The 25044-nt window shown below is 36.9% G+C and overlaps 1 protein-coding gene, 1 long non-coding RNA gene and 1 pseudogene across 8 annotated transcripts in view; 2 read left to right on the top strand and 1 right to left on the bottom strand.

The window, feature by feature from the left end:
* The window catches only part of LOC132669867 (uncharacterized), a 171358-nt gene that overhangs the window by 93234 nt on the left and 53080 nt on the right, over positions 1 to 25044 (top strand). The gene's annotated exons all lie outside the window — the stretch shown is intronic.
* FERMT2 (FERM domain containing kindlin 2) overlaps positions 1 to 25044 on the bottom strand; it is an 84549-nt gene that overhangs the window by 4691 nt on the left and 54814 nt on the right. For 2 of the 6 annotated variants that reach the window (XM_060619868.3, XM_060619870.3), the window contains exons 5-13: positions 17905 to 17937; positions 17339 to 17564; positions 17126 to 17228; positions 15545 to 15652; positions 11309 to 11443; positions 10392 to 10441; positions 9147 to 9271; positions 2957 to 3063; positions 2601 to 2822 (exon numbers count right to left, since the gene is read on the bottom strand). In XM_060619868.3, the coding sequence (XP_060475851.1) occupies positions 2601 to 2822; positions 2957 to 3063; positions 9147 to 9271; positions 10392 to 10441; positions 11309 to 11443; positions 15545 to 15652; positions 17126 to 17228; positions 17339 to 17564; positions 17905 to 17937 (1109 nt within the window). Of the gene's footprint in view, positions 1 to 506; positions 531 to 2600; positions 2823 to 2956; positions 3064 to 9146; positions 9272 to 10391; positions 10442 to 11308; positions 11444 to 15544; positions 15653 to 17125; positions 17229 to 17338; positions 17565 to 17904; positions 17938 to 25044 lie in introns of all 6 variants that reach the window. The other 4 variants (XM_060619871.3, XM_060619872.3, XM_060619867.3 and 1 more) reach the window with 3 other exon arrangements.
* LOC144616654 (homeobox expressed in ES cells 1 pseudogene) lies at positions 20511 to 23077 on the top strand (annotated as a pseudogene).

Below are 25044 nucleotides of genomic sequence, written 5' to 3' on the forward strand. Positions count from 1 at the left end.
AAGGAAGCAGAAAGAAAAAAAAAGGCAATCAGAAAAAATGGCAATGAAGCAAAGAAAAAGTTGCGGTAACCTGCAAACCAAAATTCCAGCCAAAAACCATGCAAAAAAAATTACTTCAGGTAGAAACCAAGCAAAGTAAATGCAAGCATGAAAATGAAAACGAGAAAGCAGCGATTACTTTCCACTTTGAATACTGAGAAACACTTCCATATTATTTCAGATTGTTAAGTGTTACTAAAATTATGGGTAGAAATTTGTAGGGAAAAAAAAAAAAAAAAGAGCAAATACCCTTTCCCTGCTCATTTACCAGTTCTTACTGGTTAGGGCAGAGCTAATGATTTTAGTAGGAGATCAAAATTAACATTCAAAAACCTTTAATGTTTTCAGATTGAGTCAGATAATATGACCCATGCACCACTTTTCAGAAATAAGTTGAAGGCATAAAATAAGTGCAGTGACCATACTGTTTCTTTATTTACACAAGAAAAGCAACCCCCCTCAATTACCATCTGTTTTTTGCATCCTTTTTCCTGGAAGGGAAAATGAAGAGATGCTATATACTACACTAGGAATGGTGGCTATACACACAGTAGTCTATTTCCATTTGTATTAACATGGATAAAATACCCAACAACTCTTTTCTTTAAAATGTAAAAATGCAGTTTGGGAGTCACAGTCATATGAAGATATATATATATATATATATATATATATATATATATACACACACACACACATATATATATATATATATAGCAAGTTTAAATAATATACAGTTTTGGGGATTTAAAGTAGATTAAATATAACAAATTCTCTGTATTGGTGGGCCCAAAGGAAAATCTTATGCCCTGATAGGAATAAAGGACCCCATGGCCTGGACCTCATCCTACTGGACTCCTGAACACCACTGTACTATATAGTTTAACTATTAAGCCCTATGTCCAACGACGAGTACAGCATGTGACACACAATAAGCAACTAAACTTCTGCCAATCAGCACTTTCTAGGTGTCAGGGCAATACATGGTCTCTACCTTCTGGGAACAACCCATAAATTTAGTCAGGGAAAGAAGGATTACAAAAGAATGTGTGTTTGATAAAATGCCAACGTGGAAGACAAGGCTGGAAGAATCCTTAACCACGGACCACACATACTGCCACCCCACCAGTTGAAGACAAATAGTCACTGTTTCTGTCCCCCAGAGAATTTTCACTTGACAATGTAGTTGAGAAATCAGGGTTGGAAAACTATCTTTTAAAAGTGAAAACAATCATTTGAGAGGCTTCTGAGAAAACAATTCAGTACCCATCTCTGACAGCTAAGCCAACATTTGGCAGTCTTCACAGTTAGACTTGAAGATCTTTTTTTCCTGGTACCTCACAGTGAAAGAAGCTTGCTAAGATTTGAAACTGTTCCTTGCCTTTGAAGGCAAATGAATCCACTTTCAGAAACAAGGATTTTTTTTTACAAGTAATTTTTAAATGAAATAACGAAGAATAAAAAAATAAAATTAGTACTTGATTCACTTTCCCTTTTTAACTTACAATCTACATTCCACAAATCTCCCCAGGGCAGCATTTCCTCCATTCCTCACTACTCCCACATTGTAGGGACTGTGGGATAAACAATTTCCATGTAGCTTACACAACCTCTGAAACTTAAAGACAAATACTTGGTAATTAACCTTCTGAACATTTCCAGCTAAGTAATTTCAAACACGTATGATAAACATTATATTTAAAGTTAAGAATTAGTAAGTGTTCTGGGTATTTTATTGGGCCCTCCCAGTAATGTTTTAAAATTATTCTTGAACGGTAAAAATCAAACTAGATAGAAATGAAATATTTATTTTAAAGGCCTTCTTCACCCCACCTCACACTGAAGCCTTTGCCTTTTATGGCATGATGTTTGGTGTAGAGAATACTGGGGGCTATCCCAAATGAAATTCCCCAGCAAAGAACCTTTTATGTTGTACTGAAAAACCATTTTCCTAAATAGCAATCCTTTTATGGTATTAATTTCCAGGAAAGGAATTCTAAACAAAGTGAACAAAAGCAGTGAATTTCAATCAAAATTTACCAAACTCTGTCACATCACGCAAATCTTGGTTTAGGTTTTTGACTGTTAAGAAAAGACGATGTTAAAATGTAGACTATTTCTACCATTGTAAAGTTTATCTCCAAAGCTGGAAAAGTCCATTTTGACAGTGCGAAGTTGTTCTAGACTTTGCCGGGAAATGCTGGCTGTGCTTTGTACCACACACATATACGGAATAAAACTGCATGAATTAAGGAATTCAAAGCATACACACCATTTCAATTCCCTGAAAGAACACCCTGTTAACAGAGCGGTTTCCTTAGGTTGTTTAGAATAAATATGCTTCCAACTATTTTACCTTATGATCTGTCCTATTAAAATGATAAACATTTTTTAAAATGACTTAACTGACTGAAGGCCATCCACATCCCATTTTATATTCCAGCTACCTGATATGAAATTCAGACCATCATTAAAGCCACAAAGTTTTAACAGGGGAAACTAAATTTACAGTACATGTACAAAATCATGCGAGAAGAAAAGAGATGAAATGAATCAAATACCTGCTTGTTCTTGTACTTTTTTAGATAGCGAGGGGACACCAAACATTCAGGATTTATATCAGTTGTGATCTGCTCTGGTATTAACTGAGGATCTGGGTTTAAATGCTGCATCTTCAGGAAGGAAAGAATATTTTGGACTTCTAAGTTGTAAGAACTGTCTGCCATGGTCTTGCCTTTGGAGGCTAATCTGCAGGCTGCCATCCAGTGTGCATACTGTTTTTCCTGTTGAAAAGAAATACTGAAATATGAAATGTATCACATGATGGGTCCTTTAAGTATAAAATGTAAGGACGACTGGTCAACTCACTAGGGAACTGAAGAAAACTGAAGTTCACACTTTTAATTGGAAAACTTACATTGTCACAACGAAGCCAGATTTCATTCATGCCCTCTGCAACTGGAATCAGGAGTTTAATGTTAAATTTTTGGCCTGAAATGTTTACATCTGGGGTAACTTCACATCCTGTAATAAAAAAATTATTAAAATGGTCAAATTTACCTTTAAGAAATCACAAGCCACTATAGGTAGCTCTCATTTTATGGTATCTTAACATGCTGAATTTTGCTGTTTTGGAATCTTTAAACTGGGAAGCAAGGTTTTATCGCCCAATAATTGTTTGAGGTGGAGCAAAAGAGATCTAGTGTAGAAAAGGGGTATAATGCAGTTTGTGGTCCTCATAAAACTTCATTGAAGAGAAGGAAAGGGTCCTGTTAAAAGGATATTACCAAAAAACACGACCCCACAAGTTTGATATTGTGCTGTTTTAATATCATTCAGTTCCTTAAATCTCAAGGTATTTGGGACTTTTAAGTTGCTAAATGTATAGGGATAACATTTTGGTAAGAATAAGCGACTGTTCAAAAGTAACCTCTCTGCCCACTGTGGGGCTTGAACTCATGGCCCTGAGATCAAGAGCTGCCTGCTCTACTGGCCAGAAGCCCCAAGAATAAAGGACTTTTATGATGCCTTTTCTGTGAAGCATTAGCTAGCAGCTTTACAGAAGGGCACACAGGTGGGCTGAACATACACTCAGTTAGATGGCGGGATAATGGCTGGCATAAACAAGTAGTAACAGTGTAACAGTGGAGAGGCACCCTGCAATCTGACCTTGTTCCACGCTTCTCTGTCACTTAATTACTGCCCATTTGTGGAACATCTCTAAGCCCAAATTTCCCAACCTTAAAACTCTACCTCACAGGAATGCCGTAAGGATAAAGAAGATAACAGACATGTCAGAGCTTTCTAAACGGTATTCCAGTTATCACCCTCAATGTGTCTTAAGACCAGCAAGTAGGCTCCTAGACTGTTAGCAGGGCCTGTGGTCACTTTGCTCTGTGTACCGGAGCAACATCTCTCTGTACAGAGAGTATAAGGAACAAGATAATAAAGCTCTCTACATCTACCACAAAGAAAGGACAAATACAAAGCACTGTATTGAAAACAACAGAATATTGTACTTTTTTTAATGTTTATGCACTCTGATAAGAGGGAGTGGGCACTGCACACGCATGCAGGGGAGGGGCAGAGAGAATCTCAAGCGGGCTCCACACTGTTAGCGCAGAGACCAACTGTCGAGCCGGACGGTGGCTCGATCCCGTGAACCGTGAGATCATGACCTGAAATCCAGAGTCAGACGCTAAAACGACTGAGTCACCCAGGCTCCCCAAGAAACAGAACATTTTAGATAAAGAGGAGACGTTTGAAGATAGTTCTTTTGCAGATTTCATTACTCACTGAAGCAGACTTAAAAGTACACAATCCCATAATCATGTCTCTTTTAAAAGTAAAACACCAAAAAAACCTAAAAAGCTTGGCGAGGCATAGTGAGTGGTAACTCAGGTGCTACTGTAGGCGCAAAGGCACCTGTCAGGCCACACATCTCAGACAATATTCACTCCGTGCCACCTCGGGTACTTACGACCATGGCAATGTGCCACGCTTCACTGTAGCCCAATTGCTGCTCCTCTGACACGTTCTAACCGCAGTCTTCAAACTCTTTGAGTCCTGCAGCCCTGACACCTTCTCCCCATCATGTTTTCACTTCTTCCTTTTCCTGAGTCCAGCCTGGACACCATTCACCAGCTATTACATCCAACTCCCTAGACTCACCGTATTTCCATTAATACACATTAACCAAGACCTTAACCCTGGCTCCATCCAACCACCTCGCTTTTACTTGCCTATAATAGGCTGCTGAGCACTCCAAGGAGGGGAGGGGGAGAAAAACCACAAAACCAAGCAGATAGGTTTCACCAGAAATTCATGGATTCCCAAACTCTACCTGGCCCTCAACACTTGCATCCTGTGTTTTCAGACACTCTCAACAATGTTTATCTCAAATCTTCTCAGGCCTCCGATGCCGCTCACTCTCAGGGGACAACTTCACATCTTTTCTCCAAGAAAGCCATGAGAAGTAGTCACACAGCTTCCTACCACCACAGCCGATAAAGCTTGCTGCCCTCACTCCCACAGTGGGATGGCATCTCTCTGATCCCAAGTGGGCTGTTTTCTGCCATCCCAGGAACCTTGCTCCATCACAGAGATCCTCTTCCTCTCCCAGACACTACTTCTCTATTTCTAGTGTGATGTTTCCATCAGCATTTCAATTCCTTGAGTCTCTCCAATCTTGAAACAAAATGCCTTTCTCCTCCACCTTATACCTCTCTCTGCTGTTACTGCCCTCTTTCCTCCCTCCTTATTACAGGTAAGGTTCATCAAAAAACTATCTTTGTTTCCTATTTACTTCTCAATGACTGTACTTTGGCTCCCATACTCAAAAGGCCACTGAAATCCGCTCCAATCTGTTCTGCATCAAGGCCACCAACCACCTCCAATGTGGCTAAATGCTATGTCGGCTTCACAGTCTTTATCTTACTTTTCTGTAGTATTTGATGCCAGTGATTACGCTGTCCTTTTTTTTTTTTTTTTTTTTTTTTTAAATTTTTTTTTTTTTCAACGTTTATTTTATTTTTGGGACAGAGAGAGACAGAGCATGAACGGGGGAGGGACAGAGAGAGAGGGAGACACAGAATCGGAAACAGGCTCCAGGCTCCGAGCCATCAGCCCAGAGCCCGACGCGGGGCTCGAACTCACGGACTGTGAGATCGTGACCTGGCTGAAGTCGGACGCTTAACCGACTGCGCCACCCAGGTGCCCCTACGTTGTCCTTTTTGAAACAACTTTTCTCTTAGTTCCCACCATGTCTCATTTCCATGGTCTCCGTAAGCACTTTTTGTTTCCCTTCCTCTAATCTGCCCTGTATCTCAAACACAGGTGTTCTACAGGGTTCTGTTCTTAGCCTTTTCATATTATAGACAACCATTCTAATGGCTGCCATTTATCATTAACGCTAAAACTGATACCATAAGTATCTGCAGTGCGGATCTCCCGTGATCCAGTGGCCTACAAGTTACCTCCAACAGCTATCCCACAGGCACCTCAAATTTAAAATAACCCAAAACTAAACTCACTGTCCTTCTCCCCGAAATAAGCTCCTCTATATTCTCAACTCTATCCATCCAACTTGTACAAGCCAGAAATAAGTCCCTCCCCATGAGCCTCTCCCAAATCAATCACTCAGGATGCTTGCGGACTGGGCTTTCTCAGGATCTTCTGAATTTGAACCCTTTTCTCCATCCATATTGATCACCTTAATCTGGATCACTGTCACTGTTCTAAAATTATTCCTCTATACTGTAGCCAATATAAATAGGATGGATCCTGTTATTTTCATGTTAATACTTTCTCAGTGACACTTCATTGCTGCCAGTTTAAAAAACAATCCCTAACATTTTTATCCTCCAAAACATGCCAATTTCTTCAGCTGTTGTCCCTCATCTATGTAGAAATCAGATTCAATAGCTACTAGGAAGCATTCATCCTCTGACTTGATTGAACTCTACATTCCAACAGCACAAAACCCCCTGTGGTTGCTGATGCTTTTCTCCAGGAATTTCTGCATACCAGTCTCTGCCACAAGGTTTTTACCAATTCTCCTTCCTTCCATGGGCCTTGAGTTAGACACTGGATCTAACTCTGGCATTATTTCTGCCAGGATATTCCCCACCATCGCTGAACACTGAGACAGCACACACCCTTATCTTTGCTCCTCCTTGGACCTGTTACTTTTTAAAGTACTATTCATTGCCCAAATTGTCACTGTTTATCTCCCAAATGCTCTAAACACCCAGAGGGGTGGGTCTGTAACCTGTTCCTGCTCATGTCTCCAGGATCTAGCACAGCTGGGGCACAGGAATTCAATCAGTATTGGAACTGAATTTGTTTTTAGAACTTTTCATTTTAGATCTCCAAAGGCCTTAGAGAACATCTAGTCCAAAGTCCAAAGGCATGGAGAACACTCTCATTTCTTAGAGGAAGGTACTGAGGTCCAAATGGGCTATTTTTCTAAAATCACAGGGCTTATTTAGTAGCAGAACAGGAAGTAAGCCACTTGATTTTTAGGCTAGTGATATCTTCATTAGTGTGATGTGTGGGAAAATGCTCTTTTGGGAGGACATGGAAAAGGTAGGATGACAGCACACTGTAAGCCATTTTCCATACTAGGACTTGACTTCTCAGTCATGCAGGGGGGAAGGTTAGGGATGTAACACGGTTAGAGAAAGCAGGGGCCAGAAGACAGATCTAGTCTCTAAATCAAGAGCAGATAATCTGGGCTGGTCCTGGGCAGCTGAGGACAGAAGCAAGAACAAGAGCTGCAACAGATTCTAAAAGTAACAAATAACAAAAGAGACCCAAAAGTTAACTCACGGGTCTTGGAGAGAAAGGCAGTTAGCCTAATTCAAAGTTTTAGGAAAATTACAGTATTCCAACACATGGGCAGAGCAATCTTCTACCCAGGCCAGGGGTTTCCTTTTTTTAAAACAACAGTTCAGATAACTAGTGAGCAGAACACAGAGCAGAGATTTGGACATTTCGTTGAAATATACTAAAAGTATCCTAATGTACTACGTAGAAAAGAAAATGAAGACTATGGATCAGGGAAAGCACCTTTATATTTTAAGCAATAAATACAATATTTTGAGAATAATTTCTGTGAATGAGTCAGGGGCCCCCTTCTTGGGTACTTTTGTCCAAATATGGACATTTTTAGTTAGAAAGGCATATTGCTTTACATATAATGATAAATGTACATGCAAAACATAACCCAGAGGAGAAACGGGTTGGGCCAATAGGAATGAGCTTCTTGGACAACTAGCCTGCCAAAGGAACTGCAACCAACAGGCCGTGAAACCAGGAGGCTACCCCGCAGCTCCATAGCCTGGAAACACCATGCTCCTTTCTCAATTCTGCCTCTCCAACCCCATAACTTAGTTGGGAATTGAAGTCTTACATGAATGCATCTGATTGGAATAAAAATCTCACTGCAAACAAACAAGTCCAGAAAATGTATTTTAGTTTTCTAGCCTTTGCTGTAAGAGTGTGGAACAGTGAGATGACAATCCACCAAGCATGCTGGTGCCAAGGGTGCAGGGAGTGTGGTGTGGGCACATAGGAGAGCAGTTCTCGCTGGAAGTGAGCCAAATGGTTTTAGTGAATATCCCCATAAGTGAAGTGGTGATCAACAATCTGCAACACCCTGCAGATAAATCACGGCAGGAGGCAGCAAGATGTCCTCTAGCCGTAGAAGAACCAGACCAACCTGGACAGGAAATTCTCCTTCTGCCTGAACCACTGCATCAGTCAGATAAAAGAAGTGAAGGAGCAGTGTGAAGAACCAAAGAAGTCACCCAAGTGGGGAGTGAAATGGAAAAAAAAAAGACCAAAGCCAGTAGCTCTGAGTCCTCAGCCAGGAGCAACTCAGGCCACAGCAAACAAGGTTGCCACAAGGGAGTAGAAACATGTCCAATAACATGTGCCTCAAATACCAGCCCCTTAGTGACAGCTTTGGATTTGAAGAGACAAGAGGAAACCAAAGAGATTCAGGTTGTTGACGAGGAGGAGCCTCAGAGGTGTATCCTGGGGCTATCCCAGGAGCCAAACTGAGAGCAGAGTGTCGAACGAAAATGTTCAGGAAGGTGTTGTGGGAGGGTTAAGAAGTTGGCCAAACCCCATAGGTGCCTGCTGCCCCATTGCGGAGCCAAAAAGAGACTGGGGGTCGTGAGGGGGACCAGCTTATCATCAGTGAAAGTCAGGAAGAAGAGTAGGATGCTGATGAGGAAGGGAAAAGCCAGCAAAAACGGAGAGGACTACAACACAGATGAGAATGAAGAAAACCTGAATGACCTAATGCCGAGGATGAGAAAAGAGGCACCACAGATTTACTTGACGAGAAGAAAAGTGGAATCACTTCAAATGAAGACTGTACAAAGAGATTACAACGAAATATTTGTGGGAAATGGAATGCTTAAAATTGTGACAAAAACTACGTACCAAAAAAAAGAATCTAAACCTAAAAAAGTACCATAAAGGAGTAATGTATCTGCTGAGGAACACACCCCTGCCCCACCCAGCAAAGTGAAGTTTATTGACTGTTAGCCAACAGAAAGTTTCTCCATCAACACTGGTCACTCCAAGGCTTTCCTTACCTCTTAGGTTCATCTGATGAGCTGGTGTGCCACTGGATTCTTCTTTGCTCTTATAGCAAGAAATAGATGTATCTTTAAAGGTGCACCAATATTGCTTGTAACCTTTTAGAGTCAGTTTTTTCGGCCTACATGTCAAACAGAATTAAGAGAAAAACCACTTTTGAAATAACTTTATCAACAGTATGTTTCAGCAGCAAAGTTTCAAAACATTAAAAGTCTGAGGCCAAGTTTTACATATATTCAACTAAGTTCCCTTGGGCCAGCATGTTATATTCAATGTTGCTGTTATTGGATTTGTCCCCTCTCGATCTACTCAGGAAGATCTCAAACAGTGAATGGGTAGAGGAGAAAGGAGGGCCAACAATCTAGTATTTCTGTCAGTGGTAGCCATCTCTAACACTAGCAGGTCACATGGAAAGGACAAGAAACAAAAGGTGAAGTAAATGTCACCAATCGGAAAGCTCCTAGGTCCTATAATCACCAGCAGATTCCTGAGTGTGTGCAAGGCTGCCTTTGGAGCCTCTCTGAACGAGGGTACTGGTCTCTCTCAGGGTGTAACTGAATGGTGCTTCAACTTGCCACCCAAGGCCAACACGAAGATGACAGTAATCATGACAGAGAGTGGGTAAGTAAAGGTGTGAAATGCGAGAAGAAAGGGGGTAGGGAGCGGCATCTGAAATCATGCCCTTATCTTAGAAACTTTCCATACGGTAAGCTGTTATATGTTTAGCTACAGTAAATGGTTTATTCCATAATGGCTTCACACCTTCTATTCCATATCATCTCCTCTCCTTTCTCCCTTTTCTGCTTTAATGCCTAGATTCTGTGGACTGTGCCCAGATTGATGAAAGTCTAGATAAGATACACAAAAACCTTATTATAAAATATGCCTTGAACAAATGAATAAAATTCAATAGAATCTGGGGCTCTGAACAAGGAAATAACTGCTGGCAATAATAGTTAATTATGTCTTGCTTTCACCCGGAGGGGATGTTTTATGCTAAAATGCCACTGTATGTTTCAGTCTACATGATGCAATCTAGGTTACATAATGTTTGCTTTTCCCCTTTAAGAAAAATGTTTATCAGATGAAACAACTCACGAGTACTGCAATTTTAATTTGGTGAAGATGGTTATTTTCTCTCATAATTCATAATGCATATGCTAAATTCCAACATGAATGTGACTACAAAATTGATACTTGTCATTCATTAATATTTGGAATTCCTCCCCTTTTGTACTTACTTAAAAACTTTAATATAGTCAGCAAGTTCAGGAATAGAAGTGATGTCACCCTAGGGAAAGAATTAAATCATTTTTTTTCTGATTTTTCTTAAAATTTGAAACTCTAATATTTAGTATCTGTCATCAAGTATCAGTGTATTCAATAAACAAAATTACATAACATACAGATTATTAAGGTTTTAAAAGTACAATCATAATGTATGGTCATATGTACAAAGCCATTTTTTTTAAAGTTTGTTTTGTGTGAGAGAGAGAGAGAGAGAGAGAGAGAGAGACAGAGAGAGAGGGAGGATCCCAAGCAGGCTCCACGCTGTCAGCGCAGACCCCAATGTGAGGCTCGATCCTACGAACCATGAGATCCTGACAGAGCTGAAACCAAAAGTCTAACCAACTGAGCCACCCAGGCACTCCACAAAGTCATTTTTAAGTGGCATACAAAGCTAATAAAAAATGTGATCAAAATGGCAGTTCATATAACCTATAAGAACATATTATTCTAATTCAGCTAAAATTGTTTACATCTGCACATGAAAATTTTATAAAATCCTAACAGCCCTTAGGTCAGTGTTTCTTCTGTAACAACTAATTCCTAAGCTTTAAAACTAAACTTAGCATTTAAAATTTTTCCCAAGATCTGCTTTTCTCTTTTTGTAACATTTTAAATGTGAAGCTCACTGAATGGATGTTACCATGACTTCACTCTACCTTTTACTCTGCAGAAATGTTCTTCCACTGCTTGTGAGAGAATGTGCAGATATCTTGAGATCTATCTTTACTGTATCCTAGAGACTAGAATATTAATTTAAAATTTTTCCCTGAAAGTTTCTGATAAGTCAACACCTGTGTTCTCTAAAGCATTAAATCCACAAAAAGGTAAGAATTCAAACTAAACTAGTAGGGAAAAAGATTCACCATACCAAAATTGTTGATGTTTTCCCTCCTTCCAAAGTGATCTCCAGGTCTGAAAGAGCAGCATCAACTTCGTCTACTTCTTTGTCACTGTTGTTCAAATGATTCTCTGATGTCATGATTGACAGCTTATTGATGTGATACTGAAAAAAGAAATGATATTTTATTTAAATGTCTGTTCTAACTAGTAAAACTTTAAAATGAGATCACTATTCGCATCTATATTGAAAGCTTTTCATCACCTAACTTGAAAAGATATAGTGTCCAAGAACTAGAATAGGAAAATAAATGGCAATGCACCTAAAATCAGTGTCCTAAACATCCCAATAAATATTTATCCAGGATATATGAAAATGATTTAGTTTGGGAAGCCCTAGGACTTAGAGTTAACAGGTTGTCCACTAAGCTCCACATGAGCAGAGATTTTTTTACTCTTTTCTCCCCACTGCAGTATTCCGTGTGTCTAGAACAGGTCCTAAAACCAATGAATACTGAATGAATTAACAGAATATGCATCAGGTCTTTTGTAAAAATATATTAACATTGATTACCTTGTGTTACTATTACTACCCTGCAGAAGAAAATTAGTTGAAAGCTAAAGCCCTTCTTCCCCTGGCCCCCCAGCCTCAATTCAGTGCTGAAAACATGATCAGAGGAAGATGATGTTTATATCTCAGTTACGTAACAATGATAAGATGGATTACATTTATATGTGAACACACACACGTGCATATTTGTGTATATATACCAGAGTAGTGGTAAATACTCCTTATGCAGCTAGAAAAATCTTTGCATAAAGAAAAACTAGTAATGATTTTAAATATATTTAGGTCACTTAGAACAAATATTAATAATCTATTAGATTCTGATGCTAAACCTTACAGAGGTTTCACACAAAGGTAAGTAGAACTTTTGAATCACTTAATCTAAAAAAAAAACCTCTCTTTTTTTTTTTAAGTTTATTTATTTTGAGAGAGAGAGAACGTGCATGTGTGAGCACGAGCAGGGGAGGAGCAGAGAGAGGAAGACAGAATCTCCAGCAGGCCGCACGATGTCAACACAGAACCCGATGTGGGGCTCGAACCCACGAACTGGGGCTTGAACCATGAATCATGAGATCAAGACCTGAGCTGAAATCAAGAGGTGACATTTAACCGACTGAGCCACCTAGGTGCCCCTAATCAGTTTCCTTTCAAAGCATTAAGTAGCACTCCAAATTTCTAAAGTATTCATTCATTGAATAGGATCTATTCATGGGAACACTGAATGAACTAATTTGAGAACAACTGTCAGTGTTCCTCTGTATTTTAAGATTAGTGAATTGATAATGAATAGTCTTTGGCTATACCTTCAACTGTGCTGAAATGAGATCCCTCCAGTGATAGAAACTTCCATGTTCACAAATCATGGAGAATGTGGTAGGTTGAGGCCCTCAGGAAGTTGCCTCAAATGTCAGTAACATTAAGAATCGTCAAGAGAGTTGGTTAAAAATACATATTCTTAGGTTCACCCCACAGAGATTTTAATGTAGCAAATCTGGAGTCCAGCCCAGAATCTGCATTTTTATTAAGTGACTTAGGTGATTCTGATGCAGAAAGTCCTTTTAAGTTATACTGTAGAAACCCTGGCTATGAATGGGAATGGTCATAAAACCCCAGCTTTGCTTTCAGAGGTGCATCGGTTATCTTTTAAATGTTACAATACAGACTTGGACCTAAATACTTTAAAAACAGTGTTATTAACCTTTCTGTTTTTGATCCACTCCTCCTTACTTTGTTTCTTTTTACTATTGTAGATTTACGTTACACAGGGAACCAGAAGCCCCAAGTTCAGAGTGCAGACTGTCTAAAATAAAAAGAATAGGCATTTCTTTCCCATCTTCTCAAAGTTTCCCCCTTCTGTACTGGATGGATTCTTAGAGCCTTTGGTTCAGTTTCTGGGAAGGCTTCTAAGAACTCAGGATTTGTAGTCCAAAATTCTCTTATAGAATCTAGATTCTAGGGGCACCTCGGTGGCTTAGTCAGTTAAGTGTCCGACTTTGACTCATGTCATAATCTCACGGTTTGTAGGTTCGAGCCCCAGGCTGGGCTCTGTGCTGACAGCTTGGAGCCTGCTTCAGATTCTGTGTCTCCCTCTTGCTCTCCCCCTCCCTCTCTCAAAAATAAACATAAAAAAAAAATAATAAATCTAGATTCTCAAATGGTTCAGGAGAGCTATGCTTTGGGACATTGTGTCCACAAATTAAAATTCATGTCTTGAAGTGTTTTCTACTGCACTAAAATGGACTGTCTACTGTACACTGGGTGAGGGAAAGCTATGAAATGGTCCTATTTCTGTGAAAATACAACTGTGTGTGTCTATCTGACCCTTGGACAACATGGAGGCTAGGGGCACTGACTCTCCCAAAACCTTACTAATAATAGTCTGCTCTTGACCAGAACTTTATCAATAAGAAACAATTAACATATATTTTGTATGTTATATATGTATAGACTTATTCTTACAATAAAGTTAGAGAAAAAAATGTAAGGAAAATACATTTACTGTAATGTATTTATTTATTGAAGAAAATCTGCACATAAGTGGACCCATGCAGTTCAAGCCTGTGTTGTTCAAGGGTCAACTATATTCTCACTCAGCAAATTTTTTTCAGCACCTACTATGTGCTCATAGGTACGTCTGTATCTGTTGGTTTTTTAAAAAGTGCATTATTTTTATAATAAAAAGATAAATACTATATAATAAAAGTCTGTGATTTTCCCCCACATACATTTTATATGTACTACTCTTCTGTCATTGGCAAAACCGTCACTAGAAAATTATATGCCTATATTCTAAGTGAGAAAGATGTAGGTAGAAAACTATAAACCAAGTGAGATACTTTGAACAAAATTACTCCAGAATTTAATTCACGAAATTCTTCAGATAGTCTGAATTATCCAAAAACACAATAGAAGATTCTTAACTAGCTGATTAAACAAGTCTCTACCTAAACTAATTTATCTGCCATCAAAGATTTTCCTTGTTTAAGCTTTGTTTCGACTCCCTTCTTTTATCATATAAACTAAGGAGAAATGAGCTTTTCTTCTACTGTAAATAGGACAATTTTTTAAGTCTTAACCAGAAAACCTTCCTGGATGCATACAAACATTTGGAAGACTGGGAGCATTTTTATTTGTGTTCTAAAGAGAAGAAAATAAAATCCTTTTTACAGTGAAAGCTTTTAATAAGTAAATGTCAACTTTGCTTCCTGTACTTAAAGAACACTAATTTTGTCAGGACTTCTGGCAAAACCAGAATTCTACCATAATCTGAGAACATTCACCAAAGCCTCATTCAACTATGTGAACTGTAAGAATGACTAATCTGTGGTCAGCTGGATCCCAGTGTTTCTAAGAAGGCAGATCTGTGGATGCCACCCTAATGTTATTTTACTAAAGGGGGAAAGTTTCGAAAATATAAGCACTACTGTATTCTTAAAAAGTTGGTATGCAAGAACTACAGTTGAGAAAACACTGGTTTAATCTAAGGAAAACATTACCTACTTAAAAAAAAATTTTTTTTAATGTATTTTGAGAGAGAGAGGGAGCGCCGTGTGCCTGTGAGCAAGGGAAGTGCAGAGAGAGAAGGAGAGACAGAATCCCAAGGAGGCTCACACCCTCAGCGCAGAGCCTGAAGTGGAGCTCGATCTCATGAACTGTGAGATCATGACCTGAGCTGAAATCAAGAGTCAGACACTTAACCGACTGAGCCACCCAGGTGCCCCTAACTACACCTTAAGGATTATCATTCTGAAAACTAATTTATGTTTTGTTTCAGTAGTCCATTAAAATTTATCACCTTTAAAATGTATTATTTTTGCTATAGCCACTTAAAAAATATTATCAGCCCCAGCTACTTAGGAAATTATGCAAGTAATAAGCTTCATTTTAGAAATGGGATTTTCAACGTAGATCTTATTTCTAAAGCAAAATGGGGTAGTTTTAAACTAATATATATGTGGGGTGGGAGAATAGTTTTCTTCTATAGGATACAAAAAAAATAGCTGAAGTATATACCACTAAACTCTGAAAAAACAAAAAGTTAAATTCATGTATTTGCCTTCTAAGTGTATATTCATTTTCAACACAGCAAAAAGCAAACACTATCAAAATGCTACTGGAATTACAATGCAACTTTACTATTTAAAAATAATCCCCTATCCTTTCCATTGAAAAGTCCCATTTACCAATACTCTCCACTACCTGCAGGGCTGCAAACATCATCATTTCTTCTTCTGTGCATTCAATTTCTTCTAGGAGAATAGCCCATTTGGCCTGCTCATAAAGCTGATTGATTCTGATTGCATCATACTGCAGCAAAAGAGACATAATCCTTTTGTAATACATCACCTTTAACATAAAATAACTTGAAAACTGAATATTCACGTTCAACGCTTGGAAAAAAAAAGTTTTAATATACATTTTTTCCCTGGGATTTTTATTTAGTATCAAATACTCAATAATGAGAACGATACTTACAGGGTTAAGTATGTCTATATATACCCACATCTAATTTTCCATTAAAAATAACACTGAGATGTCCAAAACATTATTATCCAATATTAGAAATAGATTCTGTGTTATTTTACAGGGAAACAATCATCAGATATTCCAGAGTTCTTAAGAAAATGAATCTGATTTGAAAGACATTTAAAGGGTAAAAGTGACTGCTTTTCAGTGTTGGTACTGCAACCTGCCACACTAAAATGTTATAATCAGAGAGTAAATTATTTTAGGGAACATCTTATTCACTAGGGAAAAGCATGCTTAGACAAAGTGTCAGGTCCTTGTAAAGAGCAATTATTTTAAGAATCTGAAATAAGACAGTACATATTTGTACTTGTGGAGAAGATTTATTTATATATTGCTGAATTATCCATTTAGTTACATTAAGAAAAATTAATAGTAATGTCTTAACAATACATAGCATCCCCTTCCCCAGCAAATGTAACTATGTTCCTAAAACAACTTTGGTTTTACTAAAATGAGACATGATATGACCCAAAAGGGACTAAAATTATTTTTATAGTTCCAATATATACATTTTACAGTTACAATAAAGAATTACTTAAGCACATAAAAAAAAATGAAAACTATATACATGAAAATCTAGACACTAATCTAGACATGAAAAGGATGAGAGGTAGTCAAGAGAGGTTCCTTTCCTCCCAAGGATGATAAATAAGGAAGCAAAAGATCCAAATCTCTGTGCCATATGTATTCTAGGGAAAAATACTTGAGATTTCATAGCAAATTTAACTCTTCTAGGAAAAGCAAAGTGATACAATCATTTGATACTAAAAACATATTACAAAGTTTGGCTATTAAATGGGAAGAAATGTAGGCTTAAAGAATTTTTAAGCAACATCTTTTGATTTATAATTAGAAATCTGAAAGTCATTTAAAAGGTACTATTTCAGAAAAATCTTGTTTTACAAAAAGCACAGCTGAAGAGAAGTGTTAAAAAAACAAAACAAAACAAAAACAACCCTAAAACTAACTTTACCAATTCTGTAGTACCAAGCTAGTGCTTTTAAAAATACAAATCAACCAAAAGTTCAATTATTTTAACAAAAAAGAAAAAGGTTTAATTATGCTTCCGACTTACTAACACAATAGAATTATTTCAAATATAGATGCCTTTGTCTAAAGCTTAGGCTTTTAATATTATTCAGACTTGCTATATATGAATGATTCTTAACCCCATCAACTGCAAAAACCAAACATCCAAATGAACAAAACAAAAAGAAAAAAAAGAAGAGATCCCTCTAAAACCCTCGGTACCTTTGGATTCAAATCAAAAAAGCTGTAATACTTGAATCGGAGAAGCAAGGCCTCATTTTCCTTCACATCCTGTTCCATGAGAGATCTTGAGGAATCAAGCCACCTGGACAGATTAACAAGGGCATTAGAACAAAGCAAGACAAGATTAATAAAGTATCTCTACCTCTCACTGGAGAAAGAAATTCTTCAACATATCTGCATTTTAAAACTTACCCTTGGTTGATTTTTGCTTTGTCTAGAAGAGCCTGGGGCTTGAACATTTTTGCCAAGATTTCCGGTGATGTGATTGGCTGACTGACAGCAAGTATACCAGGGTTGCCTTCTGACAAAGCACTGTCACCGAACCAAGCAGAAGTTGGTGACAAGGGGCTTCCATCATGAGCGTCGTAAGTGGGGGTCATTGTTTTACTATAAAGTCCTGGGCTTGAATATATACTTCCTAATAAATAACATGAAAAACAGGTAGTAAGTATGAAGCACAGAATCTTAGTTTTCAGTAATACATACTACGATGATTTAAAGCAAATTGTGAAACAAAAGCTTCGTTCTGGAAGGAAAGCTTAGTGCATTATTTTACCTGTCTTGAAAACATGTAAAATTAACTTTAACTCTACTTGTATAACGTTAGAACATGTAATAACAAGGTCAAAAGAATATAATTAAGTTGGCAGAAAATCTGGGGGAAAAAATCAGTTCAAGAGAATTAGAAGGAAGACAAGTTAAGGATATAGCTGAAGCAGACAGACCAAGTTTTTGTTTTTAATTGTGGCAAGGCTCACCTTTCAGAGGGCCAATGTAAAGAACATCAGTGCCTATAGGAAAGGAAAGAAAGGAATTCAGAAGATAAAGGAAAGGCAACAATAGAAGACAGAAACAAAGAATGAAAAGGAAAAGGAAATGGGAAAAAGAAAACAACAGATTTTTTCCTAATATGAATCATAAACTAAAGTTAAGTATTTCAAATGAATTTAAGAGTAAAGAATCTTAGAAACTGTAACCTAACTGTAAAATAAATGTTTTTGTCCAATCAAAAGAATGAAATTGTGCTCAAGTGTCCAGGGACAAACATATCCACATTTATCACCCTTTGAAATCCGTACCTTGTTCTAAGAACTCAATGTAATTGAATAAATGCACATAAATTAAGAGAACAATTTTATGTTAATGTTTTCTTATTGAACAGCTAAACTGGTTCCAACAGATTTACAAATAAAGTATTAAAGCAAAGGGGTAGATAAAATTTTGCTAACAAAGATACATTTTATAATTAAGCCCCTGAAGGCAGGGATATTGTATCTTCTAATTCCTCAGTGTTCAGTAGGCCAGACACAAAGTAGAGGCTACATAAATAAAAACTTGAATTAAATCAACTGACAATATATCCTCTATCATCTAAATTATAAAAATTAGGAGATAAAATTAAGACTTAAAAAACAAAAAGTTCAGAATGGCATTAAGTAAAAGCATCTCCCCTTGAAGTCCTAACTCTGTTCATTATATTTTGTCTTCATAATTAAAAAATGTGTAAATGAGTATCACACTGTTAATGGATGATGGAAAGAGAATGGCTGTTTCCCTTACCTAATTTAGGAATATGTTTAGGAATTTCCTTTCCACTCTAACAATCCCTCCCTACCACCTCACCCCAACACAATGATAGAAAAAATTACCTATGAAAAATTGGTGACCATGCTAGAGATTTTTGTAGTTGTCATGACCTAGTCTAGGAAAAGAACACAAAGGGAAAAAAAAAAAAAATCTTGCTAGCCACAGGGTATCTGATTTGATGTCCCCAGTAAGTATTCTTCAATGTTAGTGACTAAAGCAACTTGCAGAATCTAAATGTTAAACAAGCAACAAAGAAAGCTGTCAACTCTCCTTTTTAGCTTTAAAGAACACTGGAATAGTGAGTGATATCCTTAAAAGCTAGAACTTTAAAACTACAACGGCATTTTGCGAAAGGGTTACTACTTGGGCACCCATACTTATTAAAAGGGCTGAAAACAGGGGTGCCTGGGTGGCTCAGTCGGTTGAGCGTCCGACTTCGGCTCAGGTCATGATCTCACGGTTCGTGAGCTCAAGCCCCACATCGGGCTCTGTGCTGACAGCTCAGAGCCTAGAGCCTACTTCAGATTCTGTGTCCCCCTTTCTCTCTGCCCTCCCCTGCTTGCACTCTCCCTCTATCAAAAATAAATAAACATTAAAAAACATTTAAAAAAAAGGCGGGGGGGGGGGGGCGCTGAAAACATTACTCCAGCTCAGCTTGGCAAAGAATAATCCTGCTAGAGCATATATGTATAAGGGATAGAAAAACATTACCTTCTAGGCAAAATCTTCTCATTGTGTATTTCAAAGATCTAGCAAAATAAACCCTTTACTAGGAATGTCAGAATATTGAAAATTCATTCCTAGTATGATGGACTGTAATTACGATTCAGAATTAAAGTTAGAATTGACAATTTTCTTCATGAAGTTTCTAAAACGAAATATATTCCCCTAAGTCACACAACATTTAATGGAATCAGCCACCCAATCGATTCTCTTCCTGCTCAATTTCCTATACTTTGTATATTCTACACTTCATATTTGATCACTTCGTTGTTCCTATTCTTATTCTGTTAGGCACTCCATAGTCATAACTCATTTAGTGTTTCCAACAATCCTATTATTCTCATTTTAGAGGAGCAAATGGAGTCACAGAGAGATTAGGTAACTTGTCCAATGTCAAAAGCTATTAAGTTTCAGAGCCAAGCTATAAATCCGCCAGTCTGATTGAAGCTATACACACTGCCTCCTGGGCACCATAACTTATTTAAGCCATTTCTAATTGGTGTGCATTTATTTATTTAGAATTTTGACTTCACCACTGCTACTGCAAACAAATGCCTTGCAACAGTTGTGTTTGTACCTATTTTCTAATTCTATCAACACTGCTGGGACAGAGGATATATGTGCATTTTACACTCCTTCTAAGTCTCAGTTCAGTGACAATCCCAACTACCCTGTAATTCCTGATTGCCCGATTTAAACATATTTGAAAAAAATAAATAAATAAAACTTACTTGAAGCAGAAAGCTATTACAGGGCAAGATGAAGCAACATATTTAGTCAGCAATAAAATGGGAGTTTGCTGAATTTTGTGGTATGATAACAAAAACAGTAAGGAGGAGAGAGTTCAACAAGCACTACATTTTAGGGCCACTTACTATAAACATTAAAAACCTTATGTAACTTTAGAATCTGTCTCATAACTTGGTTACTATAAATTATATTCTTATACATTCTTTTTTAAAAGAGAGTACTAAAGAATTTAATACATTTTAGATAATTTCTCATCAAAATATCAATCTCATACCATACTTAGAAAACAAATTTCAGGTAAATTAAAAATAAAAATGTTGACATTACAGGAGTTAAAATATATAAATATGAAACAATTACATAAAAGCATAAAAAGGAAATGTAGAAGAATTGTTATAATACTTGTGAAGATTTTCTTAACCAAGAGTGAAAAACCCCGAACTATAAACAACAAATTTGACTACGTAAAAATGTAAAACTTTGGCATAGTAAAAAAGACCACAAAGAAGATTTAAAAAATGCCAGTATAGGGAAAATATCTAAGATACCAAAAGATTAGTGTATCACTAAAACAAAAATATAAATAAAATGGATAAAGTCCGTGATTTGAAACTAATAGAAAAAAATGTAATGTCTAATGTACATTATTCAACTATTATTCATACTAGTGTTTATCAGGGAAATTAAAAATGTAATTCTGAGATACTATCTATTGTCATATTAGCAAAATTCAGTAAAGATTTACAACATTTAATATAAGGCAGAAGGTAGGAAAAGGGGCATTTTCATGTACTGTTGATGGGAATGTAAAACTATTACTTTTACACTCTTTTTTGGAATATATTTGAATTTCTGGGAAACTTTTTGGAGTAGAGAAACAGTTCAGTATACATTTTCTACATGGAAAGTTTTGGCACTATTTATACTAAACTGGGGAGACCTTTTACTCCAACACAGAAAGATCACCAAAACGCTGTTTAATGGAAAAACTCCAACGGAAGAACAATACATAATACATACTAGGCTACCATTCACGTTATAAAAACAAAATGAGACATGCAAGTATATCACAGAGAAAAGGTACTGGCGAGTTGCGCTCCAACTGTCTACAACACAGTCACACAGCAATCAAGAAATGGCTACTTCTTAAGAGGGAGCAGCAAGGGAATAAGCTGAAGCAGAATTTTCACCTTCAGTTCATTTTCTGTACTATTGGAATTTTTTTATAATGAGACTGTATGAATTCTGTAATTAAAGGAAGATAAGATCCATGAGTACATTACTACCACGTGAGAAAACACAAGTTACAAATGTATAACACCCCACCCCCACCCCCTCGGGAGCTGCCCGTGGCTTTATTTATGAATCTGGTTTTTGGGTAGTCAGAGCAGGAGACTCCACTTCAGTGCAAATCCCTCTTTCAGGAGCCATGACTCACCAGAAAAGGGTGCTCGGATTTTGTTATACATGTTTGCTTTGTGTAAATGTTTACAATTTTATATTAAAGGGGAAATAAGCGTTATTTCTGAGTGTGTATTTTTTACTTTAACAGATTTTAAAACTATGATCCTTTATATATGTGTTTTGGGGGAGCTATGATAAGTTTTATGGCAACCAGTTGGTATTGTTAGCTTTCTATTGTCATCAAAGTACATAAAACTCCTATTAATCCCCTTATCCTCCTCCTGCCCTTAACTCTGGTATACACCAAAAAGAAAGCTTTACTCTCCTTCTTTTATCATTATAAAATAATAAATGTATTTTGCTAGTATGAAAAAAAAACACAAATGTATAACACAGTCCCACTTTCATTAAAAACAAAAATGAATACATAATTCTATAATATTTGAATTTTTACACTCAGCATGCATTATTTTTATAATTAAAGAACAGTTTAAAAAAATACCTTGGGGAACCATAAAGTGAACTACATGAAGACTTCAGCCCTGTACACATGGGGCAGAGTCAGCCAAGAGGCAAGCAAAAGCCAGAGCTGTCCTGTGCAGCCCATGCGAGGATGTCTCCCAGCCTTAAAGAAGGTGCTTGGCTTGGGGAAAGCAAACCCTCACACTACTCCTTTTTAATTGGAAACATTTTAGGATTGGACCAGAAGAAAGACTGTGTTCCATCAATGAAACCCCACAGGCTTGGGCAGACACCTGTGGCTCCTCAACAAAAGATGTTCACCTGTGTCTACACATGTCAGCCTTCCTAATGAGAGCTCATTTCCCTTGTACTGTGGATCACCCAGTGCCAGAAGAAAGATTTTTGAAATATGAAAATTACTTTTCAGCCTCAAAAAGACTCTTTGAAAAAAAAGCTGAGTTGGTATAGAGGCTGTTAACTCAAAACCAGATTGAAGTGTTGGAAAATGTCTTCAGAGTAAACTGCTATCCTGGCATTGATATTGGAGAAGACTAAGCTCAAAAACTGAACCTAGAACAAGAGAATCCAGATCTGGTTCCAAAACCGGCATACAAAGCTGAAAAGGTCCCACAGACAATCACTTGTTTTCAATAGTGAAAAAAAATTTCAACACAAATCTCCTGGAATAGGAAGAAAACTAAACATGTGAAATTATCTTACAATTGCAGAACATGAAGAATCAATGGAAATATCAAGTATTAAAAATGTGATGTTTTCTGCATTTAGTCTGTTGTCATTTTTTTCTGAAAATATACTGTAAATATTACTATTATAGCATGGGACCTATTATATTTGGGCACTTTTAGTTACAATAAAGGCCTTTCCTACATATTTTAATAAGTATTTTCAGAAAAAGGCAGCTATTGTTTAAGTCAGAAAATTTAATAATTTAGTTTGCTAAAAAAATAAAAATTAAAAAAAGTTAAGTATCTTAGTGCTTAAAATGGCAAGCTCCAAATAGGAAAAATGGCATCTTGCTTAAGTGATTTTCCTAACAGCGCCAAACAAGTGAAGTATTGATTAATTTCTGTATATTTTAGGACCCAGAATTTTCCTTTCTCTAAGCTGCCTTTAAAATTTTTAAGAAAAGTTTCTAATGAGATAATTTTCTATTTCTATTTACATAGTAAATCTTAAATTAGTAATCTGTTAAGTCAGTACTACACTGTAAAGTTAATTCTTACTTGGAAAAACTCTTCCCCAGACCCGGGATCAGGCTAGCTCAGTGTGTTCCCTCCCTCATAGGAAATTAGAGATCTGCTATTTTCCTTCTTACGGCTAGGAAGTGGTGAAGCACTCAAGAACATGCCATCTGAGCATAGCTGTATGAGCAAGGCATTTAAAAACTCATAAAATTTTATAATTCTGTGTAAGAATCTGACTAAAGTCTGAGAATCAATTCACTCATGATACTTAAATCTTGGAACATTATTTTTTTTTAAAAACTTAGCCTTGCTGAAGTATAATTTACGTGTTAATATTTTACCAACATTCCTATTACTATTCACAATATTTATTTCAAATATTGTAAGTGGAGAGATGATATTATGTAATGCTTAGAAACATGAATGTTGGGAGCCAGCAAGTCTGGATTTGAATTCTAGCTCTGCCTCTTATTATAAACTTGGGCAAATCATGTAACTCTTGTCGGGTTCTTTCCTTTTAAGTAAAATGAGGATAATACCACCAAAATCACAGGGATCTTTGAGGATCAAATGAAAGATAAAGCATGTATTAAATAACAGTTATCATTTATCGAGTATATATATAATTATTGACCATGCTCACACTGAGATGCTCATAATTCAAAAAGTATGCAGTATTAAACCGAGCCTGAAGAGTCTATCTAATCCTTACCATACCTGCCGTAGAGAAATTCTTGTGAAGCATAGTGTCTGACATCCTGAAGATGTCATGTATTGAGATACATCGACCTGTTGCTATTTATTATAGACACAGTATGCAAGTGACCATATTTTTCAGTATTTGGTCCAATAATCAACTAAGGTGCTGACAAATCAAAAAAGCATACAAACTAGATGGAGTATACATCTGTAAATATTCATCTGTAATTTAAAATCTCTCCAGTTTACTGTATGTAACACCTCAAACAAAACAAAACAAAAAAACAAAAATGAACCCACATTACCTAGTCCCACTTACATTCACTATAAACTGAAAGCAGGGATGATGTCTACTATCAGATGCCTTCAGCAATATAAATCACCATGCATAAATCAAATTTTAGAATTAACCTTACTCTAATGAAAGACACACTACCTCCTCAATTTGTAGGCTTCTTGCCACTAGTCACAACTCTATTCCCTTCATTCCCTCCTCCACATATGACTGGATATAAATTTGATATTCTAAAATTATTTATTTTGTAACATGACTCTATAATACACTGTCTAAATTCCTCAGCCTGACATTAAATACCCTCCAGTGTGATCCTGAAGTTCCTTGGAGGTCTTTCCCCATGAATTGGCTCAGCTGGATTATTCACATCGTGTACTATTCTTTTGCCAAAGTGTTCCTTGTCAATATCATTCTGCTTGGATTGCTGTTTCTCACCATCAAAATCCTAGTCAGTGGAACTTTTTAAAAGCTGAAGTCACAAACTCAGTTTCCCAACCTATAACTAAATATACCCTATTTGGAATTGTTTTGCCTTCCGAATTCCTATAACACTATTTGCTACAACATTTATATATTACCTCCTAAAGTACAGTAACCATGTTTTTCAATTAGCCTATAAACTTATAAGAACGGTCTTATTTTTTGGTATCTCCTAAGTGCCAATCAGTACATGTATAAAGACATAAAAGTTACAAGTTACATAACCTTAGACATTCCTAACCTTATTGTGCCATTTCTTCAACCTTAAAATGAGTAATAATATAATCTGCAAT

The sequence above is a fragment of the Panthera onca genome, chromosome B3 (genome assembly GCF_046562875.1).
Source record: "Panthera onca isolate mPanOnc1 chromosome B3, mPanOnc1 haplotype 2, whole genome shotgun sequence".
Taxonomy (NCBI): Eukaryota; Metazoa; Chordata; class Mammalia; order Carnivora; family Felidae; genus Panthera; species Panthera onca.